General features: G+C 42.2%; 1 protein-coding gene across 1 annotated transcript in view; it reads left to right on the top strand.

Annotated features, from left to right (window-relative positions):
- The first annotated feature begins 8623 nt into the window (after positions 1-8623).
- Positions 8624-12771, top strand: part of LOC111962712 (leucine-rich repeat-containing G-protein coupled receptor 5) — a 31699-nt gene continuing 27551 nt past the window's right edge. Inside the window, exon 1 of the mRNA XM_023986008.2 lies at positions 8624-8965. Coding sequence (XP_023841776.1) covers positions 8751-8965 — 215 coding nt within the window. The 5' untranslated portion in view covers positions 8624-8750. The remainder of the gene's footprint in view (positions 8966-12771) is intronic.

The raw sequence follows: 12771 nt of genomic DNA, 5'->3' as shown, positions 1-12771 counted from the left end.
TTATGCTCCAACCTGGGAGGTTCCTAAGGACTAGGATGGGAAAACTGGAAACACTGTCCACATACAATGCTATGGTGGTCCAATAACAAAACTGTCTGCAGCTGTCTGATTACATTAGTGATCAGGCTATCGGGGCCCTGTGATTGGACAGACTGTCCCTTCTCACTCCATGTTATTTCAACTAGTCCTCCTGAACTGGTGGGAAAGAAAACGAATCATATCCCATGTTAACCTTGACTCCAATTCCCTCGCGAACTCACCCTTGCACGCTCACTCACACGCACGCACGCACACACACACACACACTCCCGTTTCACGCACGCACACACACACACTCCCGTTTCACGCACGCACACACACACACTCCCGTTTGCTTTAATGGGAGTCATAAAGTGCTTCCTCCTTGTCATTCAGTCCGGCCCAGGCAGGGTTTGGCTGCTAATGCTAGCAGCTCAGGAAATCTCCTTTCCTCTGCAATTAGCCATTTCCTGGTTCAATCAGAGCCRGGTGACCTTGTGCACACACCCTGACCTATGACCCCTGAGGGGGGCTGGAGAGAGATGGATGAACCAAACTGTCTGTCTCTATGATGATGGGTCAGAGATCCCACATAGTACAGCTATACAGCCAGCTTGCTATGTCAGATACAAATGTGCCTTAGTTCTAATGATATTGTGTACATTYTGAAGTACTTGACATGTTGTCACTGCTGAGGAGCTGTTGAGGTACATTACCGGTCAAAAGTTTGGACACRGACTCCTTCAAGGGTTTTTCATTATTTTCACTATTTTCTACATTGTAGAATAATAGTAAAGACATCAAAACTATGAAATAACACATATGGATTCATGTAGTAACCAAAAAAAGCGTTAAACAAATCAAAATATATTTTATATATGAGATTCTTCAAATAGCCACCCTTTGCCTTGATAACAGCTTTGCACAATCTTGGCATTCTTTCAACCAGCTTCACCTAGAATGCTTTCCCAACAGTCTTGAAGGAGTTCCCACATATGCTGAGCACTTGTTGGCTGCTTTTCCTTCACTCTGCGGGCCGACTCATCCCAACCCATCTTAATTTGGTAGGCCAGTTCATCTGATGCAGCACTCCATCATTCTCRTTCTTGMTCAAATAGCCCTTACACAATCTAGAGGTTTGTTGGGTCATTGTCCTGTTGAAAAACAAATGATAGTCCCGCTAAGCCCAAACCAGATGGGATGGCATARCCCTGCATAATGCTGTGGTAGCCATGCTGATTAAGTGTGCCTTGAATTCTAAATAAATCACAGACAGAGTCACCAGCAAAGCACCCCCACACCATAACACTACCTCCTCCATGCTTTACGGTGGGAAAAACACATGCAGAGATCATCCATTCACCCACACTGCATCTCACAAAGACACGGCGGTTGGAACCCAAAATCTCGAATTTGGACTCCAGACCAAAGGACAGATTTCCACTGGTCTAAAGTCCATTGCTCGTGTTTCTTGGCCCAAGCAAGTCTCTTCTTATTATTGGTGTCCTTTAGTAGTGGTTTCTTTGCAGCAATTCAACCATGAAGACCTGATTCACGCAGTCTCCTGTGAACAGTTGATGTTGAGATGTGTCTGTTACTTGAACTCTGAAGCATTTATTTGGGCTGCATTTTCTGAGGCTTGTAACTCTAATGAACTTATCCTCTGCAGCAGAGGTAACTCTGGGTCTTCCTTTCCTGTGGCGTTCCTAATGAGAGKCAGCTTGATGGTTTTTGCGACTGCACTTGAAGAAACTTTCAAAGTTTCTCTTTGCTTATTTGAGCTGTTCTTGCCATAATATGGACTTGGTCTTTTACCAAGTAGGGCTATCTTCTGTATAACCCTCCTACCTTGTCACAACACAACTGATTGGCTCAAACGCATTAAGAAGGAAAGAAATTCCACAAATTAARTTTTAAGGAGGCACACCTGTTAATTTAAATGCATTCCAGGTGACTACATCATGAAGTTGGTTGAGAGAATGCCAAGAGTGTGCAAAGCTGTCATCAAGGCAAAGGGTGGCTATTTGAAGAATCTCATATATAAGGGCTGGATAATAMCAAKATTTGWTTTGTTTAACACTTTTTTGGTTACTACATGATTCCATATGTGTTATTTCATAGTTTTGATGTCTTCAATATTATTCTACAATGTATAACTTTTGGCCGGTATTGTATATTGCATTATAAGTGATCTAAGAATACAACTTCATTACTTGTCAATAAAACATTCCAGGTATTCTCTGTTGGTAGAAGAAGGAAGGGGAYAGGAGGAGGGAGGAGGTGGGGAGAYGGGACTGGGAAAGGAGGAGGTGACCCCTCTCCTCTGGCCAACCAGACTGATGACTGAAACAGAGCACACAGATCACACCTTACATCCTGGTCAGGAAACAACCTGACACGCACTCCTGTCCCAGRCTTTCCTCTTTTATAATCAGGCAGAATTGCCCTAGCCTGTCTAGGGGTCCTGATAACATCCCTGTGAGTCTGCAGGTCATCCCTTGGTCCATATCCACAGGCCAAATTTGCTTCCTCTTACTGACCATTCATGTGTAAGGTTGAGGTCTATCTTAAATGGATATTTTTTTTATTGAATATTAAAACATACAATCTACTTCTTGCAGTAAAGCCGCTCAACATTTACATTACATTCAGTCATCTAACAGACTCCCATCCAGAGCGACCCATGGAAGCAACCAGGGTCAATGCCCTGCTCAAGGGCACGTTGACAGATCTCCCACAAGGTKAAAAATGGGGACCCGAATCAGCGACCAATCAGCCACTGGCCCAAGCACTTAACCTCCAGGCCACCAGCCTTCCAGGAACTCCCCCACCCCACAGTTCCCAGAGAGCTGCTCCTCAACCATCCGAGACCTCACCTCCACAGCCCCCCCATCCGAAAAAAAAAAGTTATAAAATAAAATAAATCCATTCCCCACCAAAGACCCCAACCCCCCAAAAACCAAAAAAAGAGAAAGACAAAGGAAAACAGAAAACAACAATGCAAAAAACAAAAGACATCAAGGACAACAAAACTTTTAAATTAATTGAAAATGAGACATGGCAATCTGCACAAAGGAAAAAAAGCKATTTTTAAACAATGGATGATCTTTTCTTAGTAATCTACTTGAGAACCATTTAGGATTCAAGTAAAACTTTTGTATAAGTGAAGCTTTTAGAGAGAGGTTTAGTGCTTTTATATTTAATAATCTCAACCCACCGAGTTCATATTCATTATATAGATAGGCATGGTTTATCATGTCCAGTTTAGCATCCCAGCAAAAGTGAAATATTTTTTGCTCATATGAATTGAAAAACGAATCATCAGGAGTAGGCAGCGCCATAAGTAAATGAGTAAACTGAGATATGACTAAGGAGTTCCTCAGTGCAATTTTTCCATAAATAGACAGGTTGAAGGATCTTGTCTATTTCTTCTAGTTTTCTATTTAAATTAATTGTGGAGAGCTCATTTATATATTTTGTGATATGAATACCAAGTATGTCTACTTCACCGTCGGCCCATTATATAGGTAAACTGCAGGGTAATGTAAAAGTTGTATTTTTTAAAGATCCAATACATAATARTGTACACTTATCATAATTAGGTTTTAGTCCAYAGAGTCCAGAAAAGTGATCTGGATCTTCAATGAGACATTGCAGGGATCTAGCTTGCGGARTTAATATGAAACTTGAGTTATCGGCATACATGGTCACCTTTGTTTTTAAGCCTTGGATTTCTAATCCTCTAATGTTGTTATTTGATCTGATTTTAATAGCTAGCATTTCAATGGCCATAATGAATAGATACGGTGACATCGGACACCCTTGTTTAACTCCTTGTCACGTATTTACATTACATTTAAGTCATTTAGCAGACGCTCTTACTCCCTCTCCGGCCTCTAGGTCATCAGGCTGCTGATTATCTTGCACACCTTTCACCATCGTCTCGCGCAGCTGCACCTCATGACACCCACCTGGACTCCATCACCTCCTTGATCATCTTCCCTATATCTGTCACTCCCCTTGGTTCTTTCCTCAGGTGTTATTGTCTCTGTTTTCATGTCGGTGCATTGTTTGTGTTACGTGTTTATTGTTTCATTTATTTATTAAAACACTCACTCCCTGAACTTCCTTCCCGACTCTCAGCGCACTAGTTACACTCCGCTTGACAATTCAAAACTCTCTGAGAAGTAGCCGTTATTTACTATTTTACACCTGGGGTTGCTTAACATTACTTTTACCCATTTTATAAGAGAGTCACCGAAGTCTTACTTTATCAAAGACCTTTTCAAAATCCGCTGTGAATACCAGACTGTTAGCATGCAGGGACAGAGAGGACAACTTCAGACAGTTCAGTGGAAAGACCAGCCTGAGGTAGACCACAGATTTAGGATCAAATTACTCAAATCCTAACCTTAACCATAAAGAAATATAATCTGCATGACCCTGGACTAGCAGTTAGGGAAAACTTCTATGAAGTTGCTGTGGTAGTAGACGATGCACTTTATGTACCAGTTAAATTATCAAGTTCCTCACTGGACACAGTCACAAGGACACATGACCAACTATGGACATCACTCYTCCATCCTGACACTAAGGTCACAACTATTCAGGAAACCCTCTGAGGTAATGAGGGAATTCAGTTGAAGTTTACTGAATGATGAAAGTTCCTTTACAGTAAATGGGGAACAATCTTTCCTCCCATCTCTGAGAGATCAGTCTCTTAGTCATCTCACTCAAGAGTGACCCACAGAGATGCATGTAATGGAATCTGGAGTGACAGATATGAACACAGGGTGTCCCATTTTCACAATGGGCAGTAGATGTGCCTTACAGAGTGGTCATCCAGAGCAACTGTGTGGTTTACAGACGGGTGGGTGGTGTGCATAGCCACAGGAAGTAGTTTGGGGTGGGGGTGCTGCAATTTGGAGAAGGGGGGATGCATAAAAAATATTTGCCCGCGCTGAAGATGTTTATATTGGTCTGCTAATACAGGACTATAGTAAAGGCCCAATGTATTTGAGTGTTTACCAGCATTTGTAACTTGCGTCTAATAATTATCTGTACAAAACAGTTAATCTCATAATACTTGCGGAATATAAAAATACTTGCTTGATATATGTTTTCCAGTTTCTTGAAATACCTTGGAAATGCAACTTATTTCTATGTGAAAACTGTATTGGTCTATTCATTCCTTTTCCATTGTAATAGACGCTGTTATCCAGAGCAACTTACAGTAGTGAGTGCATACATTTTCATATTTTTTGTACTAGCCCCTGTGGGAATCGAACGCGCAACCCTAGCATTGCAAGCACCATGCTCTACCAACTGAGCTACAGTACATCATCACATCACATCATCACAAACCACTTGATGTCTCAATGTACTCAATTACTCTACTGTGCTTTGTATTCATTAATGGCGATGGAAAGTCTACAGGTACAAACCTAGATGACCAGCCTATGTACATTACAGTAATGTACATTTATGTGGTTTGTAAGGATGGTAAATAAATACTGCACAAAAAGAGCTTGTTTTTTATGTTATTTGATCAAGAAAAATATTTAATTTGATGTGGATGTTTTGTATCTTTGCCAATAACTTTACACCTTTTGATGTAAATGTTTGAGGGCAGGGTTTTGTTCTTTCTAGACTCCATTAGAATGACAATTTCAGAGAAAGGGGCAGGGCAACAACTCCAACTATTGAATCCTGAAAGATACTGTTCTTAGTTCTACAACTACCTTTTGGAGATGCTGGGGAAAAAGTTTTTGCTGCGCTACAGAGTCTATATCGGTCCGCTAATAAAGGCCCAGTCAAAACTTTTGTGAAAAACCTTATATTTAAAAAAATATATATATATTTTTTATTCATATACATTTTTTTATTCCGATTTTTCAGGGGGTACTGCAGCACCCTCAGCACCCCTACTTCCCGCGGCAATGGTGGTGGGTGGCATTAGCTGCTGTAACATCACTTCCGGGGTGTCATTTACCCATTATTTTATAGGGGGCACGAAGTACATGAGGATGGAGGGTCTGTATTGAGCTCTCTGTATCCTCCTGACTGGTGTTTSTTTTTTTAAAGAAGCTGAATATGCTTCTTTGCATCTCTGCAAAAATCTGGGTAAAAGATTGAAAGGAAAGTSAGTCTTATTCATGACATTTAGTAATTTCTAGGGGAAGTCGTGAAGAGGGCACGACAAAGCCTATTCCCCCTCAGGAAACTAAAAAGATTTGGCATGGGTCCTGAGATCCTCAAAAGGCTCTACAGCTGCAACATCGAGAGCATCCTGACCGGTTGCATCACTGCCTGGTACGGCAATTGCTCGGCCTCCGACCGCAACACTTCAGAGGGTAGTGCGTACGGCCCAGTACATCACTGGGGCAAAGCTGCCTGCCATCCAGGACCTTTACACCAGGCGGTGCCAGAGGAAGGCCCGAAAAATTGTCAAAGACCCCAGCCACCCCAGTCATAGACTGTTCTCGCTACTATCGCATGGCAAGCAGTACCGGAGTGCCAAGTCTAGGACAAAAAGGCTTCTCAACAGTTTTTACCCCCAAGCCATAAGACTCCTGAACAGGTAACCAAATGGTTACCTGGACTACTTGCATTGTGCCCCCCCCTCCCCCCCGCCCCCCCCCCTGCCAACCCTCTTTTAGTACTGCTACTCTCTGTTCATCATATATGCATAGCACTTTAACCACACCTAACATACTACCTCAATAAGCCTGACTAACCGTGTCTGTATATAGCCTTGCTACTCTTATTTTCAAATGTCTTTTTACTGTTGTTTCTTTCTTTCTTCACACACACACACACACACACAACACACACACACACACACACACACACACACACACACACACACACACACACACACACACACACACACACACACACACACACACACACACACACACACACACACACACACCACACACACAACACACACACACACACACACACACACACACACACACACTTTTGTCGTCCACATATTGTTAGAGCCTGTAAGTAGCATTTCACTGAAGGTCACCTACACCTGTTTTATCGGCGCACGTGACAAGTAAACTTTGATTTGATTTGAAGTCTAGCAACCTTTTTGTTTTTGTCTAAATAGTTAGACAAGCTACTCTAACTTGATTGATAGCCTGAAGTGGCTTGGTAGCTAGTTGACATTTTGGGAAATGAGATGAGATGAGGTAGTCATTCAAAAATAATTGAAAATAATATTATTGGACACAGAGTGAGTCCATGCACCTTATTATGTGACTTGTTAAGCACATTTTTAATCCTGAATTTATTTAGACGTGCCATAACAAAGGGGTTGAATATTTATTTAAACCCCTTTATTCATTTCAGCTTTTCATGTTTTATTATTTTCAAAAATATTCTAAAAAACATAATTCCACTTTGACATTATGGGGTATTGTGTGTAGATCAGATACACAAAATCTCAATTTTATCCATTTAAATTTCTGGCTGTAATGCAACAAAATGTGTGAAAAGTCAAGGGGTGTTGTCACGTTCTGACCATAGTTCTTGTATGTTTTACTTGTTTTAGTGTTGGTCAGGACGTGAGCTGGGTGGGCATTCTATGTTGTGTGTCTAGTTTGTCTGTTTCTATGTTTGGCCTAATATGGTTCTCAATCAGAGGCAGGTGTTTTGTGTTGTCTCTGATTGGGAATCATATTTAGGTGGCTTGTTTTGTGTTGGGATTTTGTGGGTGGTTGTTTCCTGTCTTTGTGTTCGTTTCACCAGAGAGGACTGTTTCGGTTTGCCACATTTGTTATTTTGTTATTTGTAAGTGTTCACGTTATTCGTTCATTAAATCATGTTGAGCACGAACTACGCTGCGTCTTGGTCCGATCCCTCTTCAGACGAAGAGGAGGAAGGCTGCCGTTACAGGTGTGAATACTTTCTGAAGGCACTTTAATCGGATTATTAAAAAAACGTTAAGTATAATCAGTTACATTATCAGCTAAAATATTGTAATCCGATTACAGATACTTTTGAAAAACAAGATGATTACTTCTAGCCTACTTTAAATTCAGAAAGSATGTTTGCAAGAAAAAAAAATGCATTATGACACCTTTCAGTTTTTTTCAATGACATTCAATTCAGCACTGAATAAAGGCCACGTTTAGGTTTGTTCCACCGGAGCGAGTCTGACCTCAAATCAGACCATTATGATGACACACCAAATCAAATGTTATTGGTCATATACACATATTTACAGATGTTATTGTGGGTGTAGCGAAATGATTGTGTTCCTAGCTCCAACCAAATGAGTTTGATGGATTAGTAAATGTAARGGATTARATTTAGAAAGTAACCTTGGTGCTGAAGAGGAGGAAGAGTGCAATCTCAGACTCACCTCCAGGCAGCTCTGCTTCCATCAGGCTCTACAATTCTTTGAGAAAGAAGGCCTGCAATAAGAGTGYGGTATTTTAATACACCACAAGATGGTAGCAATCTACAGAAGTCTACAGTAGCCCACACTGACACATGGTATTAATACTGTATGGTAATAACAGTACAATGTGGGCTCCTCCTCCCTACTCTGCCTTTTGCCCACATCTGTCTATTATTGAATGGGCTTCGTCATGATGCGCCGTGCCATGAATGTTGCTTTACTCTAGCCAGGCAAGCCATTGCAAAGAAACCAAGAGGGGACAAGTCCAAGACTAGTTAAACAACTGCAAAGTGTTCTCTGAAAAACATTTKTGTGTATGGTTATTATGTGTTTTCTTGCAACTACTATGCTCACTTTTCTGCTTGGAGTGGCGGACTGCGCGGGAACAGAACAGACCGGGGTTCTTGACACCGACACGGACTGCCCGTCGCTTTGTAACTGTGAAGATGACGGCATGCTTCTGCGCGTGGACTGTGTGGACCTCGGTCTCGCGGAGTTGCCGTCAAAATTGAGCGTATTTACTTCCTACCTGTAAGTTTCAATTATATTCATAACTTGTTCGTGTGCTGGCAACTGTTGCGAGTGTAAAATGTACTGTATTATGGATGCTCTCCATACACGTTTGCACCTGTCTTTTCAGCAGGGGATAAAACACTAAATACCCACGCTAAAACAAGCAACCCTGCAGGTTCTCTCGGAAGTCTGTATAGTTCTACTGTGAGGACACTCTGACCCTATCCGTGCCAGCCTTGAGTAGGATTACTGGAATGGTTCTTGACAAGAGTTGAAAGACCAAAGGACTGACCTCTTTCTGAGCCAGGTCACAGACATGACATCCAAATATCAGAACATTCACTACATACTTTTGATTGTTGATGTTTGTGTGTGTGTGTGTGTGTGTCAGTGGGCGATTTTAGCAATGTCACAGATTTTGTGAGTGGGGGCAAAACTCCCAGAGTTTTTTTTTTAGATGCATGCCAGCAAAGACACTGACACAACACTAAACAATTACATTAATTGAACTATAATGAAGACAGCGGTGCCACAAACTGTAGGCGCCTACATAAAGCTGTCCAGCAGAGCTTCTCTCCAGCACAATGAAGTGAATCCTTCATTGAGCAGCTAAACAATTAATTCAGCCTTGTTTATTGCCTTTAAAAAAACAGCTGATATGGCTAACTTACTTTAAACAAATGTGGTTTCTAACTGACAATTGAGATGTACAAACTATGCATAAGGTAATGATGAGCGGATAAGAGGCATTCGTAATTTCGATTAAGACATTAATGAGCGAGCGACGATATATACTGTGTCAGCACTTTTGAAATGTACAGCAACAGAATCAGAACATGGTCTGCTTTTACAGTTTTTCCCTGTACATCCAAATCAGAACCATTGATAAGTAAAGGGGCAATATAAGCAGACAATGAAAAGCAGGCTACTGGTTGCTTTGCCTGCTTGTAGTTTGCACTGATTCCTTCCAAACAACTCATTGTTGAATTGCGATTTCCAAATTGTTGTGTAATCTTTATGTCCAAGGACGATGGCACCGATACATTTTATCTATAATTTCTCTTCATATGAACAAGATTAAAAAGGATTGCCAGTATATTGTCGCTTGATCATGATATGACTGCTAGCTAAGACTTTGAAAGTAAGATGTTGACAGTCAATCAAAACTCTGTACCTATGACGTGATTTTGGTGGATAATCGGGATTTTTATCTGTGGCCAATTGATTTTGAGCCTATTGGAAGAGCACTTGTAATCTAACTCTATGGCAGGACCCCAAAGGGCTGACTCCTTTTGATGTCGGTAGGCCCTGGACTAAGGGAGGATAAACTTTCACAACCTCCCCATGAGTGACAGCAAGACACTGGAACCAATCACATGGCGCAATGTTTCTATTTTTTGGGGCTGGCCTCGCCCGAACCCGGGAACAGAAGCACTGAGCTAGGTTTGGAAAACCTGCTGTCACGGCAGTCAAGAAGTGGACCAAAGCGCCGCTTATTAGAGTTTAACAACGTTAACTACCCACACTTAAAGCGGGGGAAAGGGCTTACCTAGTATGGTTCTCCCAACGTCAGAGACAACGATATGTACAGCTGTCGGCTGATTGAGAACCATCCCAGCCAGAACATAGAACATTAAGGAAACATCAGAAAACAAACATAGAATGCCTCACCAAGGCTAACACCCTGACCGAATCTCCAAATAGAGACATAAAAGGCTCTCTAAGGTCAGGCGTTGACACCTGCCATTTTGGGGCCATGTGTAAAGCGTCTGTGTTGTAGCTGGTAGGATGATCATGGCGCAGGTACAGCAGATATGAGTAATGAAAAGCAATTTTACTCAAATATCATCACAATACACGTCAATATAAATACACAGGCCACAAATACTGTGACCGCAAATACAAAAAACATTTAACCCTCACCAACATGGGGAACAGAGGGTTAAATAATGAACAAAGTAATTGGGGGACTTGAACACCAGGTGTGTACGCTATAAGACAAACAAATGGAAAATGAAAGTGGAATCGGAGCGCCTGGCTTAGAAGGCCAGTGACGTCGACCGCCGAACGCCGGCCGAAACAAGAGAATGGACGACTTCGGTGGAAGCCTCGTGACAACCATGTGTGATGCAGATTTTAATTACTCAAAGTATATACATATATATTTTTTTTAAATTGTTTGCAACCTGATATGTGACCATATATTAATGCCAAAATAACAATCCAAACAGTCAAGCCCCCCAAAAAATATTTTTATATATAAACATAAGATTCAACAACTGGAGACTTAAACTGAACAAGTTCCACAGACATGTGACTAACAGAAATTGAAGCAATGTGTCCCTGAATAAAGGGGGTGTCTATCAAAAGTAAACAGTCAAGTATCTGGTGTGGCCACCAGATGCACTAAGTTACTGCAGTGTCATCTCCTCCTCATGGAACTAAACCAGATATTCTGCTCATTTGTGTTCTGTGTTTTTTTTTTTTTTTTTGTGGTTACGTTTGTTTTTTTTTTTTGGTTTTTTTGTGGTTGTTTCGTTTTTTTGGCTGTTATTTCGGGTTTGTTGTGGTGGTTTGTTTTTTGTTTTCTTTTTCGTTCTTGCTGTGAGATGTTACTCCCACTTTCCACCAAGGCACCTGCAAGTTTCCCGAACATTTCTTGGGGAATGGGCCCTAGAACCTCACCCTCTCGGATCTCAATGGGGAGTTGATGATTCCGGGGTCTTCGCTGGGCCATGGCAGAACACTTGACATTCCTGTCTTGCAGGAATCCCGCACAGAACGCGCAGTATGGCTGGTGGCATTTGTCATGCGGATGGGTCATGTCAGGATGAGCCTGCAGGAAGGGTATCGCATTGAGGAGGAGGATGTCTTCCCTGTAACGCACAGCGTTGAGCTTGGCCTGCCGTAACAACAAGCTCAGTCCGATGATGCTGTGACACGAGCGCCGCCCTAGCCAATGGACGGACCCTTCACCTCCCACTCGATTTCCCGGCTCTCAGAGTATAGGCTCGGTGTAACACTCATTGTCCTTGTCGACGATAAAAAGTGGAGTGCCAACCACACCGCTGGCCTGAGACAAACCGCAACTCGTCTAGTGAGAGCACTTTTTGTCGCCAAGTCCTGTTCTGACGTCCAGCGTGGTGGAATTTGTGCCCATGATAGTCCTGGTGAGGAGCCCTGCCTACAACAGGTCGCACATCTGCAGTCCTCAATGCCTTCCTTGGCAGCAATGCCTAAAGGCACGTTCACTCAGATGAGCAGGGGATCCTGGGCAATCTTTCTTTTGTGTTTTTCACGAGTCAGGTATGATAGGCCTCTTAATGTGTCCTAAAGTTTGTCATGAAACTGTGACCTTATTCCTATAATCCTGTAGCTGTTAGTGTCTTAACGACGCCGTTCCACAGGTGATGTTCATTAATTGTTTGGTGTTTGGTGTTTGTGTGTGTGTCTTTGTGTACAATACACACTTGCTGCTCTGCTTCATACATACTGTGCTTGTCCATAATAAAGGAATGAAAAAGGACAGCTCATTAAACATTCGCCTGCTGGAGAAGCCATGCAGGAACTGGGGATTTTCATGGAAATGCTATGGATTCCTGACATATGTACAACATAGCAGATGGGGTTAACTGAAAGTTGAAGGCAAAGGGGGTCTTTGTTAGGGGACCCAGAGGGGAAACTATGTGAGAGGAAGAGAGAGAAAGAAAGAGGGCGAGAGAAAATAAGAGAGAGGAAATAAGCGAGGGGGAGAGAGAAAGAGAGAGAAAAGGGGAGCGGAGAGCGAAAAGGGGAAAAGACATCATCCGCCCCGATGCTTCTCT

The sequence above is a fragment of the Salvelinus sp. IW2-2015 genome, linkage group LG4q.1:29 (genome assembly GCF_002910315.2).
Source record: "Salvelinus sp. IW2-2015 linkage group LG4q.1:29, ASM291031v2, whole genome shotgun sequence".
Taxonomy (NCBI): domain Eukaryota; kingdom Metazoa; phylum Chordata; class Actinopteri; order Salmoniformes; family Salmonidae; genus Salvelinus; species Salvelinus sp. IW2-2015.
The sequence above is the reverse complement of the archived record's forward strand: the minus strand, read 5'-3'. Positions and strand labels throughout refer to the sequence as shown.